This window comes from Lodderomyces elongisporus, chromosome 2 (genome assembly GCF_030384665.1).
Source record: "Lodderomyces elongisporus chromosome 2, complete sequence".
Taxonomy (NCBI): Eukaryota; Fungi; Ascomycota; class Pichiomycetes; order Serinales; family Debaryomycetaceae; genus Lodderomyces; species Lodderomyces elongisporus.
Window position 1 is genome coordinate 246,795 of NC_083674.1, and position 18,528 is coordinate 265,322.

At 34.7% G+C, this 18,528-nt stretch overlaps 3 protein-coding genes across 3 annotated transcripts; 2 read left to right on the forward strand and 1 right to left on the reverse strand. All coding sequences in view use genetic code 12, as the record gives it.

Moving 5' to 3' along the window:
• Positions 1 to 1,012: 1,012 nt before the first annotated feature.
• On the forward strand, positions 1,013 to 1,693 carry PVL30_001388 (uncharacterized protein; the record flags this gene model as incomplete). The annotated part of the gene is made up of 1 exon (XM_001526542.1): positions 1,013 to 1,693. One exon carries the CDS (start codon positions 1,013 to 1,015, stop codon positions 1,691 to 1,693), a length of 681 nt encoding a protein of 226 aa, XP_001526592.1.
• An 11,542-nt stretch (positions 1,694 to 13,235) lies between these two features.
• PVL30_001389 (uncharacterized protein) lies at positions 13,236 to 15,719 on the forward strand (the record flags this gene model as incomplete). The annotated part of the gene is made up of 1 exon (XM_001526543.2): positions 13,236 to 15,719. One exon carries the CDS (start codon positions 13,236 to 13,238, stop codon positions 15,717 to 15,719), a length of 2,484 nt encoding a protein of 827 aa, XP_001526593.2.
• A 1,865-nt stretch (positions 15,720 to 17,584) lies between these two features.
• On the reverse strand, positions 17,585 to 18,430 carry SOD2 (Superoxide dismutase [Mn], mitochondrial; the record flags this gene model as incomplete). Its single annotated transcript, XM_001526544.2, has 2 exons — positions 17,585 to 18,103; positions 18,257 to 18,430. 2 exons carry the CDS (start codon positions 18,428 to 18,430, stop codon positions 17,585 to 17,587), a joined length of 693 nt encoding a protein of 230 aa, XP_001526594.1.
• Between the last annotated feature and the right edge of the window lie 98 nt (positions 18,431 to 18,528).

Sequence of the window (18,528 nt, forward strand, 5' to 3'; positions counted from 1 at the left end):
GCAACACTCCATGATAATCGTTTGATATCAATTTCCTACTCTACAGATAGTCAACTCTCTTTAATCAGAAGAGAAAAAACAACAACAAATGGGGCTATATATATATATAAATAGTTTGGATCTCAGGGTCTGAGCACTAATAATTATAATAATAGTAATAGTAATGGTAATAATAATAGTATTAATAATAAAAATAATAATACTGGTACCATTCCAATTGATTAAAGGAAACAAGGTGGTAATACTTGATTCTTTAAAAATGTGGTTTTCTCGAGCTAGTGTTTCGTAATGCTTAATTTGTGTTGTGTTGGGGTGGGGGGGGGGGCTGGACGTCGTAAGGAAGAGAGAGCGGGAAGAAGAGGGGGAGAAAGAGAGATTGGGAATGAGACCTTAGACCACCATTACTACTCTTTGAAGTATTAAGGTGAGACTGGTACTCGTAACAAATATATCAGTAATAGCGCAATATTAATGAGTTGGTGGTGATGGTGGTGGTAGTGGTGGTGGTGGTGGAGATGTTAACAGTCACAAATAACACAATAGTTGGTAGTGACGTAAACTATTGGCTGGTGGTATTTATCACAGCTGACGTATTTCCCTTAAGATTGCTATCTCTCTCTGTCGCCCCTTTTGATAGCAAATATTGAACACAAGCAGGCAACGGAAAAGAAAATAAATAAAATATATCTGTAAATATAAATAGATATATATATATATAAAGAGAGAGAGAGAGAGGGAGAGATATATAAATATTTACACAATTCTCAATATTTAGCCAAAAAAAAATAGAAATCGCCTGATATCTACCAATCACATTCCACAACAATCCCCCCCTTTTTTTTGGATAAAACCCCACAATACAACTATACATTCTTAATTGAATAAACATACACATTATATATATATATATATATATATATACACATATACACACAAATTAAATTAACTTAAATTACATTAAATTTTTTCTTCTTCTAAACTTTTAGTTTTTCATATTTATTTATTTCCGAAAATGACAAACAGCCACAACGCCCCATCTAACGAGCAAATTAAGAAGGATCTCAAGAAGGATGCCGAAAACATTGAGAAGAAGGCAGAAGTTGAGCTTGAAAACGCTAAGGAGCAAGGCGCTGCAAAGGCCAAGGACTTGAAGAAGCAAGGTTCAGCAAAAGCTCAAGAATTGAAGAAGCAAGGTGAATTTGAGGCTGAGGCTTTGAAGGAATCTGGAAAAGAGCTTTACGAAGCTGCTAGTGAAAGAGGTCAACAAATTTACGACGATGCAAGCAAGAGGGGCGAAGAAGCTTTTGATGCTGCTAAAAAGGAGTTCAACCACTTGGAGAAGGAGGGCAAAAATCTTTGGCAACAATTTTGGTCATGGTTCCAAACCAAGTCTAGCGAAGCTGGCAAATATGTACAACAATCAGCTAGCCAAATCCAAAAGGCTTCAGGCAATGCTGTGAGCAGAGTCGGCATTGAGTTGCAGAACCCAGTTGTTGTTGCTCAATTGGTTGTAGCTGCCGGTGGTGCTGCCGCTGGATACTTGGGTTACTTGGAGAGACACAGAATCAGATCAGATAACAATGCTGTTGTTGGCATCCATGCCTCAATCGTCACCGGATTGGTCTTGCTCGATGGTTTCTTGTTTAACAAATACTACCCACAATACGACAAAAAGAGAACAACCGTTGCTTAAGTTTTTTTTTTCTAATTTAATCCTTTATATTTCCTTGTTGTTGGCTCACAATTGTTTATAGTAGCGTGTAATGTTTATTTTTTTCAGCGATACTATTTACTAACTCTACAAATAAATAAATAAATAAATAAATAAATTTATAAATTTATAAATCAATAAATATACTTACATTATCTTGGTTACAAATGTATATAAGTTTCTGAGAAGGAACTACTCAACACTTTGTTAATTGAATCGATTGGACCAACTGCGTTTGTTCCTCTTTCTCCTACTCCTCCATTCTTTCCTCTTTTTGTTTTCTTAACCACAATTTTTTCCAAAACATTTAATCTAGCTTGCCTTGTTGGGGGAAAAAATAATATTTGTAATTACATATAATCAACTTTAGTACAATGAGTAACGGTAAAGATTAAACATTTAGTTTACATATTTTGAGATGGTCACCTGACCAAACCATTTTCAGGAAAGTAGACAAAACATCTGTAGAATTTACATTAAACTTTGTCTTTATATATTCTTGTCAATTGGTTTTATTTATCGCAATGAAATTTTGGGTCTCGACAAAGTCACATTGCAGTTATTAACAATCTCGGCATTGACTCGATAAGATTACAATATCTTCTACTTTAATCTTTATTAAACTTTCTTGTTATAGAATGGTTATTAGCATGATGATTATTGAAATGGGCTAAAACTTTTTCAAAACTTTTCAATACTTTTCAAAACATTTTCAAAGGTTAAAGGTAATCTTGCCTTTAAAGGCATATAATTTCAATTGGAGTCAATACAAATACCTGCACAAACACAGCCACAGACTACATTGAACATTAAATTGCCTTATTCTTTGCCATGACTCTGTGACAACAAAAAAAAGTGTACAAAATCAACAAAACAAAAGGGAACAGAAGGAAAAGTTGAAGCGTGAAAGAACTTAGCTCAGCTACAAACCTGGCAATGAACCGGTAATGAAAAAAAATAAAAAAAAAAACAAAACAACCAAACTGTTTTATTCCGGTTCACAAGCAAGCTCAAAGTGCATCGGGGAGAAAGGAGAAGTATATGCTACTTGTGGTAATATGTTTGAATACTAAGAGCAAGTAAATGGAAGAGGACTATACTAAAAAAAAAAAAAAAAAGAAAAGAACAAAAAAAACAGTGAGAACGGCATTTTCATTGATTTGATGGGTTGAGTGTCACATGTCTACCCGTCCTTTTTATCTTTGTCAACTTGCACAGGACTAAACTTTCGTATAAATGATGTAATTCATGTGAGTGAATGTTTCTGAATTATTAATATTGGTTTCGTTTCGTTTCTTCTTTAGGCTTAGCATTACCTGAGGTTTTGCCCATCACTGAAGAGGAACAATAAAAAAGAAAAAAGAGGCGACAAACAAAATGTGTCCAAACGTAAACGCCGAGTCAAAAAAATTAAAAAAATAAAAAAGTCAAAAAAAAAAAAACAAACGCCATTTCTGGCAAATATGAACAACATAACCACGGAAACTGCACACGAAACAGATAAAGGTAAAGAAGAGAAACAAAAACAGAAGAGTAGAAGACGTCACTCCTCTAGCATAATAAACGAGGCTATAACTGGTATAGTCTAATGACAATGCCCTAATTTTTTTGTTGTTTTTCTTTTCTTTTTTTTTTTTCTTTTCTTCGGTGCATGAACTAGTCTCTTGACCCTAGTAAGCAACAGTACGTCTAATTTTCTCTTGTTCACTTGTTCACTTGTTCACTTGTTCTTATGTTCTTACGCTTTTATGTCTTTTTTTTTTTGTTAGTTTATTTTTATTAAACAAAACTTTTACTTACAAGAGTGGTTTCCTAACCTACTATGCAAGTTGGGTACCCTCATCTTCCTTGCAGTAGTTTTGAGCGTGGAGTGGTTGGTAGACTAAGTATCATAATCTTTATCTCTCTCATATAATTTTCCAAAAGGCCAAAAGAGGGCGAGATGTAGTTCGTCTATTTGTTTTCTGCCAATTCTGTTACTTTAAAGTTTAAAAACACACTGAAAACAGAAATAAAAATGCAAAAAGATAAAATTAGAATAAGAACAAATGGTTTCAAAAAAATTGTGCTGTTTATTCAAGAGCAGAAACGTCATATTTGAGATATTTTAGTTGATTCAACAGCTTATTTTTTTTTTTTAAAAAAAAAGAGAGAAATAATAAATCCTTCACTTACATATCGTTAGATCCACAATTGTTGACTTAATTTTTGTTTTGTCAATCGATTTGCAGATTGAACTCTATATTTAGAATCATGTAGAGCATAAGACGACCTATATTTATTCATTTATTTATTCATTCTCCACTCACTCAAACCATTCCTACAAACCCTACAAACAATAATCATTTGTGTTTTTTTTTTTTTTTGTTTCACAACCTTATGGTAAAGTTCTCTTGCATTGTTTGTTACAATAAAGTCGGCGTATTAGAACGAGAAAGGGAAAGTGGATCATGAAAAAAAAAATTAAGTATTGCATTGTATTGAGATGGGTGGCTATGCAAAGTGATGATTAATCCGACTGGAAAAACTGAAAAAAAAAAATTTTTTGTTTTTCTTTTCCCCACTGTCAACCGGCACGGTAACGGATCAATATGTAGATGATGGGGAGAAGAGGAGGAAAGTGGGGGGGGGAGTAGGAGTAAAAGTAATGGGGGAGGGGGTCTAAAGAGAAGATAGAGGGCAGTGTCGCACTACCAGCATAGACAAGATGCTTGGTGCAACGGCATTTTGATTCTTTATTGCACCACCAACCAAACGGCATCAAAAAAGAGAACAAAAGGTTAGGGTAATGAAAAATGTATTGGAGCATGTACGCATTTACATCCTATTCGTGTCGCATGAAATATGAGCAAACCAACTTTTATTTTCGGTATCAAATTCCATTCTTTCGCAAATATCGTTCTTTATTTAAGCCGACAGGGGGGGGGGGGGGGAAAGGAGGGGGATAAACATTTTGCCGCACAACAGTATATTACATAAACATTAAATTATAAAAAAACAAAAAAAAAAAGAGAAAAAATTAAGAACCATAAAAGAAGCAAACTACTTTTTTATTTTATTGTACCGCTATGACTATTAGTCGATTCGGGTAAAAAGTTTGTTTTTTTCTATTGCTAATGTCATACTTTTTTTTTGGGGGGGTGTGGAACAAAAGGAATTGGCAATGGAAAAAGAAAAGGAAAAAGGGCTGAGTTTGCTTCAACTCACGTCAACTGCAACTTGGGGAAGAGACACTTTTCCCTGCTGGATCTTTAGTCAAAGACCCTGCTCGTTTAAGTGGTAATTGTATTCTTCATTTGTTTAGCTTTACGTTTCTTCCACTGGCTGCAAAAGAAGGATGTGAGACACACGTTGATTTTCAAACACCTTGTGTATATGAAGGCAAAAAAAAAAGCCAGCTTAAATACCCTTTTTTTTTTTTCTTTTTTGTATTCATTCCTTCACGCATTTTTTTAAAGAGCAAGTCATGTGACATTGTTAAATAGAAAAAGAAATTTTTTTTTCTCTTTCTCTCTTTTTTTTTTCAGCTCCTGTAACTCAAAACTCAAAATGTGTGAAGAGCAAAAAAGGAAGAATTAAAAAGAATAAACAATTTCTATGTATAGAGCAAAAAGCCGTACAAAGATAAGCATTCCATTTCCATTTCCATTTCCTTCCCTCCCCCCAACTCACCCACGTCTTTTGCATATTCAAGGTATAGTACGGCATCAAAGACATTAAACGGCGTTTGAACAAATTGAATCATAATCTTTTGTATTTGTATATATATATAAATATATATATTTTTTTTTGGTCAATTTCTTGTTCATCTTCACCTTCTACTCAATGATCAACATCCGACATTTACTTAATTGTTCTTTTGTTTTTTTTTTAACAAAAAGAAACAAACGAAAGGCACAGTCAAAGGTTATAAAATGGCATTTCGTTTATCGGTTATCTTAAATTTCTCTTTCAAGATTGATAATCTTTTTTCTTTCTTTCTTTCTTTTTCATTTTATCTTAATCTTTTCTAAACAAACCAATAAACCGAATTTGCATTGTCGTCTCTGCCTCTATTTACTCCAAATGCAGAAGCTTCAAAAGATTAAAAGGAGAACAAACTGAAAATAAAATTTGTATACTCCATGGTCCTAACATTCTAAATTTATCTTTATCTCTCTCCTTTTCTCTCTCTTTCTTTCTCTTTGATCTTCACAATTTGCAATTGGTGCACATTGTTCAAACATTTTGATGATTGTGCATTATAGTAAAGAAAAATGTAATTGGTTAGGAAGCGTTGAGCATGTGAGGTAATATATGTAAAAGATATAAAATGCAAAATGTGCATTGGTTTGGTAAGCCGCTGCAATATGAATAAAAACTTTATATGACAAATTGGCACCTTGCCATGGCCAACAATCACAATACACTTTCTGTCTTCTCCTCCCCCCCTTTCCCATTCCTTCCTTTGTGGTCTTGCCAAGCTTATGAATAATAACAAACGGCAAGGATATGTCGATTCTACACTTTGTAATAGTTGGGGAAAATGACAACTTAGAGAGTCGATTAATCAATGTTTAATAAGAAAACGAATAGAAAACAAAAGTATCAGCAAAAGTTATAATAGTAATAAAATGCCGAATTAAGACACAACAGCTTATTAACGATTACAAAAAACAAAAATAAAATAAAAAAAAAAATTGGACTCGGTGCCGTTTTGCCAATTTTCAAATTTGCCGTTTAGGTCGAATGCATGAATCCCGGAAAACCCCGAATACCTTTATTTTTTTGTCCAAGATGTATATCCACTACCACCACTACTACCACTACCACCCCTCTCCGTAATTACGAAGTGAGGGGCACGGAACTTACCAGAACCGGACGGAGAATCCTATTTGGGCATCTCTATAAAGTTTAACCATATATGGTGATGTTGGCTTCATAAAGAGCCCACAACAACAACAACAAAAACGAATGTGTTGCAATGTCCTTTTCTTTTTCGTATTCATTCCCTCGCCACAATTGCAGACTATCTTTTTCCTCTATGATACTTAACATGTATTTCAACTATTGTGTATGAAGCTGTAAAATGCTATGCAGTGTTGATTGTTGCCGCCACAGCCTTGCTCATTCAAAGTACAACAACAACATCATCAACAACAACAACATCATCAACAACAACAACAACAATATCAGGAAATCAAAATGAATGATCAAATAACTAGGGTTGGTATACACCACTTGCTTTTTTCGTGTTTTGTGTGTTGTCTCCTCCAACACTATTGTCACTTATTCTCTTTATTATTATTTCTATTCTTTCGACAAGTTTGTGTCAACGTCTACAAAATCCTTCACTTACATGAGCTGTGTGCATAGTACACGACTATAACTTCACTAAAGAGTACAAAAGTACAAAAGTTTAAATGCAAGAGTTATGGCCCACTTCCACGACCATGTTCATCAGCTACTATGAACATGGGCTTCTTTGCTGTTTTTCATGCTGTTGTTATAATGTTGATTTTTTTTTTTTAAATTCTCCGCCTACCTCAAACCCCACTAACTTTTGTTTGCTTTTACAATTGGTGCTTCTCGAGTCAGTTTCCTTTTATTTTTTTTTGTTTTTGCTTTTTTACCACGAAGCTTTTAGTTTCCAAAAAAGCAATTTGTAACTGCAAGATCGTATCTCTATTCATAAATGCCCGGTAATCTCTTGAAGATTCACAACAGCAACAAGAGTAATAAGAATAGGAATAGGAACTAAGAATATATATAATAAAAATAACAAGCACATAAAACGCAACGTTACCAAGTGTGGAAGTAACATTCTGTATTATTTCTTCTTTTTTTTTGCTCTTTCTTTTTCCTTTTTTATTATTATTTTGTTGTTCTTTTCCGGTTTATTGTTGAACATACTTAACAACAACACATACTCTGAACAGCTTACACTTCCGAGACTCTAAAGCCATTCTATGTTTTGTATTGTATAAATCGTTGTCAACATTGATAAGGTTTTTACCCAATCTTTATTCAACACTTTTCGTAAAGCACTTCTTTTTTTCCTAACAAGTAGCTGTGAAAAGATGGTTCAGATCTAAATGCATTAGACCGAGGTCAATTTTTTTTCTTCTTTATTTATTAATTTTTGTGTAGACAATCTTATGGTACCAGCAACCATCGCGTGGGGGATGTAGGCATTTGGGTGGAGGTGAAGGTGGAGGTGGAGGAGCTTATTAAGTGAGGGGGCTTAGCACAGATTTATTCCAATGTGGTTTTGCTCAACATAACATAACAGGACATAGTATACTTTGAAGCTACAAAAAGCAAAAGAAGTACTAAATTATACATTTTGTATCTCCCAGTTCCCTTTTTCTTTTTCTCCCATGTTTATTGTTTCTGTCTCTTCTAATGCTATCGGTGTAAAGTGTAGACTAAAATTTTTTTTTTGGCTATACACAAGATGAACAATGCAGAGAGGTTGAGATGGTAGAATCAGGAATGGGTTCCTTACTCCTTACTACTAATAGTAGTAGTAGTAATAGTAATAGTAGTAGTAGTCTATTATTTATAATTTTTTCCCATCCCTTTACCCTTGATTAGTCTCAATATTTAGATAAACGTTTTTGATGAGTTCCCTCTGCTTTTTGATATAACCATCTTAATGTAATATCTAAAAGAAACTAACTTGTTGATGAGCAAGAAGGACCTGAGAAAGGTTTAGTAAGAAGAGGAAATAGAGCAAATGAAAGAAAAAGGTATTTCAAATAAAGAGAAAAAGAAAAGAAAAATCCAACTATAGGCCAATTGGGAACAATGAATGATCCGGATTTTTTACTTCATTTTTCTCACCTTTTCTCTCTTACACACTCTCCTTATGTTTATATATAAATGGTTGATAAGAAAAGTTGTAGCTTTGATAAAAATTGAATAGACTAAGTCAAAAAAAAAAAACAATGCATACTTTGTATTTCTTTCTAATCATTAGTTTGTTCCCCATTCACACGCAAGAGAAGCGCAATTTTACTTCCACCTCGAATAAAGCGTACAAAAAATTGAATCAATGAAAAGAATAGAAAGAATGGGAGGAGAAAGAGGAGGAGGAGGAGTAGACATAAAATATTATTATTATTTTTATTTTTATATTTATTTTAGTTTTAGTTTTTATTTTTTTTTGTTCCATTTTGCAATCTTTCTCCGAATCGAGCAGATGGCGATGATGTTTTGTGGCAGTGGCTTTTACTGCCCCTCTCTTTTCCACACCTCCGTCCATCTCCGGACAAACTTGCAGCTCAGGCGTCCATCGCAGCCAACAATGCTACAGTAATGTTGATAAAGAATTATGACAAAGTAGATGGGAAATACAACATGATCATTAGTATCTTTGAATAACTTACCAATACAAATAATAGCACGTCTATGACTACAACTGTTTTATTTTTTTTTTGTTATTTTTTCCAATACCATCTACAGAGAGAAGAAGAATAAAAAAATACTGAAAAAAATATATAAACTGGACCTTGATTTAGTTGGCGGATTTAATTTTGAAAAGTGCGGAGAAACAAAATTTATCGTTTTTTAGTTGTTGTTGTTGTTGATGTTGATGTTGACGTAGTTCACTTTTTCTATATTCAAGTTGAATTAAGTCATCCTACACCGGTATAGACCTTTACAATTCCCCGAAAAAAGAGTATTCAATTACGTTTGTGAAAGAAAGAAAGAAAGAAAAAAAAAATATTTACTTGTCCTTTGCCAATCATCTTTTTCGTCTTTTTTAATTTTCTTTTTTTTTTTCTTTTCGTTTTCATTTTCCATCTTTATTTTTACAAAATATCCTTTGGTAGTGTGCAATGTTTATTGTCGAAAGCACTGTATGCGATGCAAGTGAATGATGGAAAATGAGTTGCTGTGGTCGAAGTAGTAGTAGTAGTAATAGTATTAGTAGTAGTGATAGAGGAGTGATAGAGAGAAAGAGTTGAGAGTTTGTGTTGGCTCTAAAGGTACTTGTATTCTCATGACTGATTGTAGTGGAATGGAGTCGAACGCCGTGTAATCGATCCATGATTTACATTGCTTTTGTTTTTTGTTTTCTTTTTTCCAACTCTTCAATTGCATGTGTTTAATTGTCTGGCTATACATTATCCAGAGTTCTTGGTAACATTGGTGATTCTAATAAGCTCCTATGTTCTCTTCGTATTTCACAAGTATAAACCTTCAACTATGTTTAGTATATCTCTTGTTTTTTTTTGTTTTACTTTTCTTGATTATGTTTTGGCCTGGGGTATACTAACCCATACAATAATAGAACCCTCAGTACGTTTTGCCTATTTTTCTTTATTTTTTCGTTTTCGTTTTCGTTTTCTCTTCTTTAGTTTTGATTACAATCTATTGGTAGATTAGTATTAATTATTACAAAACCTAATTTTCTGTTTACTTTTCTTTCATTTCTTTCCTTCTAACTATTTAAAGCTAAAGTAGGTGACTACACGAAAAACTGATGCAACGTATAGTAGTCAATTGAACAAACGATTATTAAGTTAAATATATGTAATGATAACAAAACAGAAGGGAAGCAAGTGAATAAAGCTTAAATTTGATTGCTTGATAGATTGTTTGCTAATTCTTTTAAAGAGAAAGAAAAAAAAAAAAAATTAAAAAAAGTGGGGGAAGGAAAGAGAACGGAGGAGCATGCATAGCAGAGAACAAAGGCACAAGTCATCGCAAACCATTCTCCAAATGTATTCCTTTTTTTTCAGTAGTTTATAGTTTTTTCTATTAATACATTCTTCTAGGCCGTAAGGAGAGCTGCTACAGCTACTACAGCTACTACTGCTGGATCAAACAGCAATCCACTTCCTCAATACAGTAACCTATTTCCGGGGGGAAGAGGGGGGGGGAGAAGGGACTTAGCCAAAAAAAAAAAAAAAAAGAAAAGTACTCTCTTCTACTATTAGCATCACACGCACCAGGACCCACCACAAAGTCTTCACGGCGTTTGGACTATCAGCTTATGATATCATCGATATTTTTTTTTCTCTAATGAATACATCTAAGCGTATTATTATACACTTGAATAGTGAAGAAAAGAATAATAAATAGATAGATACATACATACATGTGCGTATGTATAAACAAATGTTCACAAAATTCAGTAACTCAAGATAAAGAAGCTCTTCAAAATAATATTGTTTTTATTTTTTATTTTTTTATTTTTGTTTTTTGGCTTTCGGCGTTAAAGGGATGAAGGGAGAAATAAAAGAAATAAATAAAAAAAAAAGAAATAAGAAAAAAGAAGCTAAATTATTTACCCGAAGAAACACTCACTCTGGAAGAATTAAAAAGTAAAGAGTAAAGATATATATCTACACATAGAGAGAGGATATAGATACAATTGCTCAGAACCACCATCTTTCCTACTCTGCATACTCCATCCAACATCCAAACAAAGTGAGCATAATAACCAAAATAAAAGAGAAAAGCAAACAATAAACAAACAATTGGTCACAAGTGTGTGTTCCTATATCCCCTTCTTAGTCAATTTTGCTTTTTTTTTGCTCTCTCACACACACTCTCTCTCTTCTCTTTCTCTTGCTAAGCACACAAACTCCAAACTCCAAACCAAGAGCATTCCCCTTACTGCATAACTAATTGTGCTTTGTCTTTATCACATACAATTGAAAACGAATAAGTTTGAGGGAGGTCATTTCTGTAGCACAGCCTACTCTTGCAGAATAAAAGAAAAAAAGAAAAAAAAAGGAAAAGAAAAGGAAATGTAACCATTCATGCATCAACAACTTATTGTAACTTGAAAAGAACAAAAAAGAGAAAAATAAAGGAAATAAAACAATAGACCTACTTCTTTTTGTATTTTGTAAACAAAGAAAAGGAATATACAAAAAGAGTTGTCGTTGTTGTTGTAGTACAAGGTTTCCTCTACTTTTGTTCTTTACAAAAAGCATTTGTATCCTGACCCACAAGAATTTGAAAGATCCAAATCAATACTCCATCTCCAACTGAAAGAAAAAAAAAAAGTTAAAAACAAAAATTAGAATTTTGAAAAATTTGGTAACCCTCAAGACAGGGCTCATACTTGCTGTTTTTGTTTGTTTGTTTGTTTGTTCATTTCTTCACATAATCAAGGTATCAAAACCAATGCAACAGGCTAAAGTTGGTTTTTTTAAAAAAAAAGAATTGAGTGAAAGATAAACACAAGTAGACATAAACAAAAGGAGTGAAGTATATATCTGAAAAAAAAACCATGTAAAAAGAATAAAATGATACAAAGCTGTTACTTTTCCTTCACATACATGAACAAACAAACAAAAAAGAATACAACAAGACCTAAATAGAGTAAAGCAAAGGTTTTATTCCATTGTGCAGTTATCATCTCCCACACACACACACACACTCTCTTTCTCTCTCTCTTTCTTTCCTTCACTTTGGGCTTTGAAAGTGTAAGTGTGGGTAAGCAAAGGGTTAAAACCAGAGACTAAGCAAACAGTTTGGGTTAAGGTTTGTGTTTTCTGTTTATTGTTTAGTTTGTTCTGTGCAATAGTTGCATACAACTAAACATTATTTTTGGGCCTTATTGTCCTTTATGTTTGAATGCTTACACCTGTAAGTCATTATTTTTAATTCTTTATAATGTATGTATGTCTACATGTATGTATGTATATATTTTTTTATATTTTTAAATAATAGCTTTATTGAACAAAAGGTTAGAGTAATGTATAAGAAGATGTACAAGAAGAAGAAGAAGAAGGTGAAGAAGAAGAAAAAAAAAACATATATTTATCATCAACATTTCTACAATTTTTCCATGGTCACTCCCAAATTATTCTGATCAGTTTGAATATTTCAAAGTATAAACCACCCCTCCTGCCCACAGCCACGAACATTAAGACAACTAGCCATTGTCTATTCTAAGATAATACAATTGTCGTCAACGAAGCAAAAAAAACATTATAAGTACCCTGGACCCTCTCCCACCTACCACCCCACCCCCCCCCCCCCTCTTTTGTTATTCATTACTTTGTTTCCTATCATTTTCAATTGTTGGTGTTCCTTCCATTGCTAGTTGTATTTTTGCTTACTTGTTTGTGTCAATAAATAAGTGAATCTACAAGCTCACGGTCAAGTGTATGGAAACTACCATTGCATTTGTATTATATATATATTTATATATTTATATTTCACCACAACCCATCTATAACCCCTCAAGAGAATATTTATACTCCAATTGCAAAAGCTAATAGGCAAGTAGATCAAATAGAAATAAAGAAAAAAAAAAACTACTTGTGATATAAACAGCGGATATATTCATTCACATACAGAAGTTCAATTACCATTGAGAAACATACCCCTGTTACCCTTACCCCCTCCTACTTATCTCCACAATACTCGACCTTTTCCTTTGCTTTGCTTTGCTTTGCTTTACTTTACTTATTTTATATTAACTGTGTGTTTGTTTTTGTTTTTGTTGTTTTTTTTTTTTTTTAGAAAAACCAAAATATACAGACACCAACTATAAATTTTGCTGCCAAAATATCATATGTTCACTACATCCAACTATACTACATCACTGAATACCATAGACCCTTTCCTATTCAGCAGATTTGATATGTTTGACTCAAATGATTTTAATCAAACTGCCGATAACCACAGCGAGAACCAAACACAGAACCAAACACAGAACCAGTCCAAAGAACAGATTAACCCATTGACACTGAACTTTGGAAACAATAATGATGGTGCCAACCTCGCGAGTATTGGAAATACCGGAAATGCTACCAACTTTTTTTCAATGGATGAACAGTATAATGACGGAACTGCAAGCCAAAACTTTCTGATGGAAAGCAGATACAATATGGACGATGCTCTGGCGCCCACTCTTGCGGCACCTTGTATTGGCTCTACTTCTTCTTATTCTGCTGTTGGTGCTGCTGCTACTAATACTGGTGCCGGTGCAACGAGCTACAATGCTTATGCTGCAAACACTTTGCAACCGGCAACAAATCAATTGAATCCTCTGACAGAAGACAACACCCCCATCAACTACTCAAATTTATACTCTTCATCAATCAATGTCAACTTGGCCGGATATCCAAATACTGCAACTACTGCAAATAGCCAACAGCATCAACACCATACACAAAACCAGTTTCAGCATACAAATTCAAACCAAACTGCAGGTTCATCCACCATTTCTTCATCGATATATTCCTATAATAATACTCAACCAGAATTGGGGGACTCTCAAGCAGCAACATCTACGGCACCAGCTCCACCACTACAGCTATTACTGTATGACTCACAATCCTATAATGCGCAATCTTTATTGGCATACCAGGGCCTGAATAACACTTCAAATAATTACACTATTGGCACCATTGGCACCATTGGCTCACTTGGTTCTGTTGGTTCTGTTGGTTCTTTTGGACTGGGGTACAACACTAACCAACAAAACCCTCTCTCGTTTCCAAACAATTTCCATCCATTGTCTACGGCCAACTCTTCAGCAACAGCGACTTCTCCATTGGTATCCGGGTACTCGTATAGCCCATCTGGCCAGTCTGTTTATTTTGATGAAAAAAATAGCAGTAATCACACTCATGGCCAACAACTATCAGCTTCATCATCGACAACATTTGACCAGTTATCGTACAATACCATGTCCCCAATAACAGGAACAAATGCAACCACTCAATTTGCACAGTATCCCCAACTGCATCATCTAGCACATTCGTCCGTTTCTAAATCGTCTCCTACAACTACTCCTACTACTATTTCACATCTACCTTCGAGAAGAAATTCAAGGACATATAAACGTAAGGACAAACAAATACAACATCGCCATATCCTGCTGCTGCAACAACAAAAACAGCTTCAGGGACATCTGAACCATCTGGCATCCCCAGTAGCGACACTGTTCAATTTCGATTCAAAAAACTTTTTTTCCTCCTCCTCCTCCTCATCATCATCATCATCGGGCCAAAACAAACGTTACCGAATTGTTCGAGGTATATCCTCAGGTGGTACCTCGACACGGCCGCCTAAGGAGTCGCTCACTAGTGAATCCATCTTTCTTCCCACAACGCTTCTGCTACACAATGCCGGTATCAAAGACCTTTGTTTCCCGCAGTGGTCAGAAAGCGAACGCGAGGATAGAAGAAGAATCATTAGAATAGAACGTACACAAAACGGACCACACTTGATGGTGAACTTTAGTATAGTAGGATCAGCCAATGAAAACCCAGTTACACTACCACCAGTGCAACCAAACGTTGATGTTCTTGAAGTTAGTTGTTTGGAGTGTGAAGTACAACTAGGCGAGAATGGAGAAGATTTTGAAGAAGAAGAAGACAATACAATTACTCAAAATGAAGAAATGGGTTTTGGTAATAGTGGTGGTAACTCATTTGGATCTAGCACGGGATCTACTCATAACTCGGGATATCCATCTCCACGTCATTATACAAAATCAGATCCACAGGGCCACACTTATCAATATTTTATCACCTCGGTCGAAGTCATTGAGATTGTCGAATTACTTATTGGCACAGAATACAGTAATGCAGCAGAGAAGAGGAAAGAGCGTGGACGTGTTCGTTCAAATCTCGTCCCATTTTGGCTGAAACGCTCAATCAAGTCCAAGGTTGGCGATTCGTCATCATCGAGTAGTAGTCTTGCTATTCCTGAAAATAACAGTTTTAGCAATAGCAACAATAGCAACAACAGTGGCAATGATTCGCGCACCTCTTCAGCTACATCAGTGTCAACAGGTAATACTTCGCGGTCATCTATGTCATCATCTTCGGCCTTTGGCGGAAGTCAAAATAGCAGCATCTCATCGATTAATCAAGAGTACAGATCCGAATTGGCACGAAGGATAATGAAATACGAGATCAGAAAGCCAAGAGGGTTTGATAAGGAAGTTAGGATTTTGAGATGGGATAAGTTGGTGCCTGCATTGAAGAGGGCATTACAAAGCTATTACACGGAAATACCTAAATCAGACTCCCACTTGCAATTTTAAGACGATATATATATATATCTATATATATATATCTACGTACACACAAATTGGTGGTGTTTAAGATGTAATTTGCCGCTGGATCCTACAAGGTCTTTTTTTTCCCCTTTGCAATGAGGTGGCGATAAGGGGCAGCCTTCTGAAACCCCCCTCTTCCCACCCACCTACCACCCAAAAGAAACGAAAAAAAAAATGAAATAATATTTTGAAAAATGAAAAAGTAACCACAAAGAAGAAAAGAAGAAATGAGGAAACGAGGAAAAGTCTTTGCTTCCCATAAATCTCTAGATTTTCAATTCACCTTTATAATTATAGACTGTTTTACTTACGATTATTATTATTATTATTGTTATTATTATTCCTACTATTATAACTCATGTAAAACCCAAAACTATCCTTTTCAAATAAAAATACTCTTTAACAACTAGACCAACACCCTTGTTGATCAGCCTGCTTCAAAGGTTTACTAATATACCATTATTTTTATTTGTTTTCCCTCTTTACACATCTTTCTCTATTCTACAAATGAACCAAGCAAGATGTGCGAAATGAAGCTCGCACACAAGTTGGAAAAAGAAAAAAATTCGTAAAAGATACGGCACATTTTATTTTTCTTTTTAATTCGCAAACGATCTAACTTCTTTGAAGTTGCAATTGCTCTGTCAGATCATTTTTTTCTTACTGTCTGCTGTTGCTATTGCATTTGAGCGTTGTCATTGCTTGGTCTAATTTTTTTGCGGAGGGGGGGGGGGGGAAAGGGGGTTAAAAAATGGTAACTAGTGTTTTCGATTGGTCGAAAGAGGTAGAGGCGGCCAAAGTATTTGCGCCTGCTTGTAGTGCTAAAACTTGTCGGAATTAAAAATAAAAATAAAAAATGAATAAAAAAGAAAAGGCAAGAAACAAAGCAATTCGTGATATTATTGATCTTTCAATCTTTACCAAACAGTACAGGTTTTTTTGTGGGTTATCTGCAATGGGAGATATCTGGTTCGGAACGAGCCCGGTCTTTCTCCTTGTCTTCTTTTTCTTCCTTTTCATATTTATTTCCACTATTTTGTCATTCCTTCTTTCTTTTGAGTACTCTTGTTGCTCTCGTTATATCTTCGTTCCGTAGATTACTTCACATTTGTTTACCCCCTCCCCCCCCCCCACCCCCACCCCCCAAAAAAAAGGATACAAATTTACGCTTCTTCCTTGAAGCTTATACTTAAAAGTATTGGTTTTGTTTTGTTTTACTTTTGATTGGTTATTTTATTCAAAATAAAAAAAAGCAAAGCGGCTCCGCTAATTGTCCGATATTTACAGTCAAACAAAGAGATACCCGCATAAAATTATTCCTCTATGTAAACGAAATAGAGTGTACATGAAATACAGTGAAGCTAATAATTTGATTTCAATAGAGTTTGAATGAGAACGGATAGAGGTGGTTTGCTTTAACAAAGGTGTGTGTGTGTGAGGGGGAGAGGGAAGGTAGAAAGTTTTGAATAGTGAACTATGATCTAGGTAGGAACCGTATTGGAAATTTTACTTGGTTTTGTACTTGAAGCTGAATGTTTTTAAAGTTGCTCATCCATATATACTAAGAAGTGACTCAAGTTTACACTACTCGTTTCTCTTGTCCTCAAATACCAAAACCACTAGAAAAAGTAATTATGGCCTCTTTTCTCCCCTCCCCCCCTCCGACCTAAACTTTTTCCGTCTACGTATTTCCCGAGATATTGTCAATAACCAAAATTTCAAAAATATATTATCATTCCTTGTACATAGACTATAACTATCTTTGTAATTCAAAAAGCTCTTATACCAATTGGAAAAGAAAAAAGAAAAAGGAAAAAAAGAAAACAAATTTTTTATTACCTAGTATATATTTAAAACTCAAATCTTCTCTCAGCTTCTTTCCAGTTGATGACATTCCAAAGTGCTTTAAAGTAATCGGCCTTGACATTTTGGTATTGCAAATAGTAAGCATGTTCCCAAGCATCAATGGCAACCAATGGGACCAAGTTAGGGTCTGTCACGGTATCCTGGTTGGCAGTGGTAACAATATCAATAGTGTTACCATTCTCCTTGTTCTTCACAATAAAAGCCCAGCCTGAACCTTGGATACCAGCCAACTTGGCATTAGTAGCACTAATCAAGTTGTCAATTGAGCCATATTGTTTAACAATTTGTTGACCCAATTTGGAGTCGGCTGAAGGAACTTTACCACCGCCTGCTTTTTCAGGGGCCAAGTTCTTCCACCACAAACAATGGTTGACGTAACCACCACCGTTGAAGTTCAATGCCTTTTGTAAAGCGACAAGCTTCTTGGCTTCGCCTTTCTCTTTGGCTTCGACTGCAGACTCAATTGCCTTGTTCAAGTTGTCAACGTAGGTCTTGTGATGTTTCTAGAATCAAGTTAGTTTTCACAGTTCAAGATTGGGGAAATAATAAAGCCTGTTAGGAGGAGGGGAAATAAAATATCGAAATGAAATGAAATAGAATAGAATAGAATAGAATAAAACAAGAAGTACTCATAAAAACAGTTGCTAAATACATACGTTGTAGTGGAGGTCATTGATTTGACCACTAATGTGTGGTTCCAATGCATCCAATTCATAATCCAATTGAGGTAAAGTGTACTTGGTTCTAACTGCGCCAATTGGAGTGGCTGCTGTGGATTGAGCCATTGCTCTTGATGCTCTGATTAATGGAGTTCTTGCTAATTTGAACATTGCAAATTTATTTTAATGTATCTGGATATATTGGTATGTATATATATATATATATATGTGATTAAAGGTGAATCAATTGTGGTAACCAAAAGTTGAAT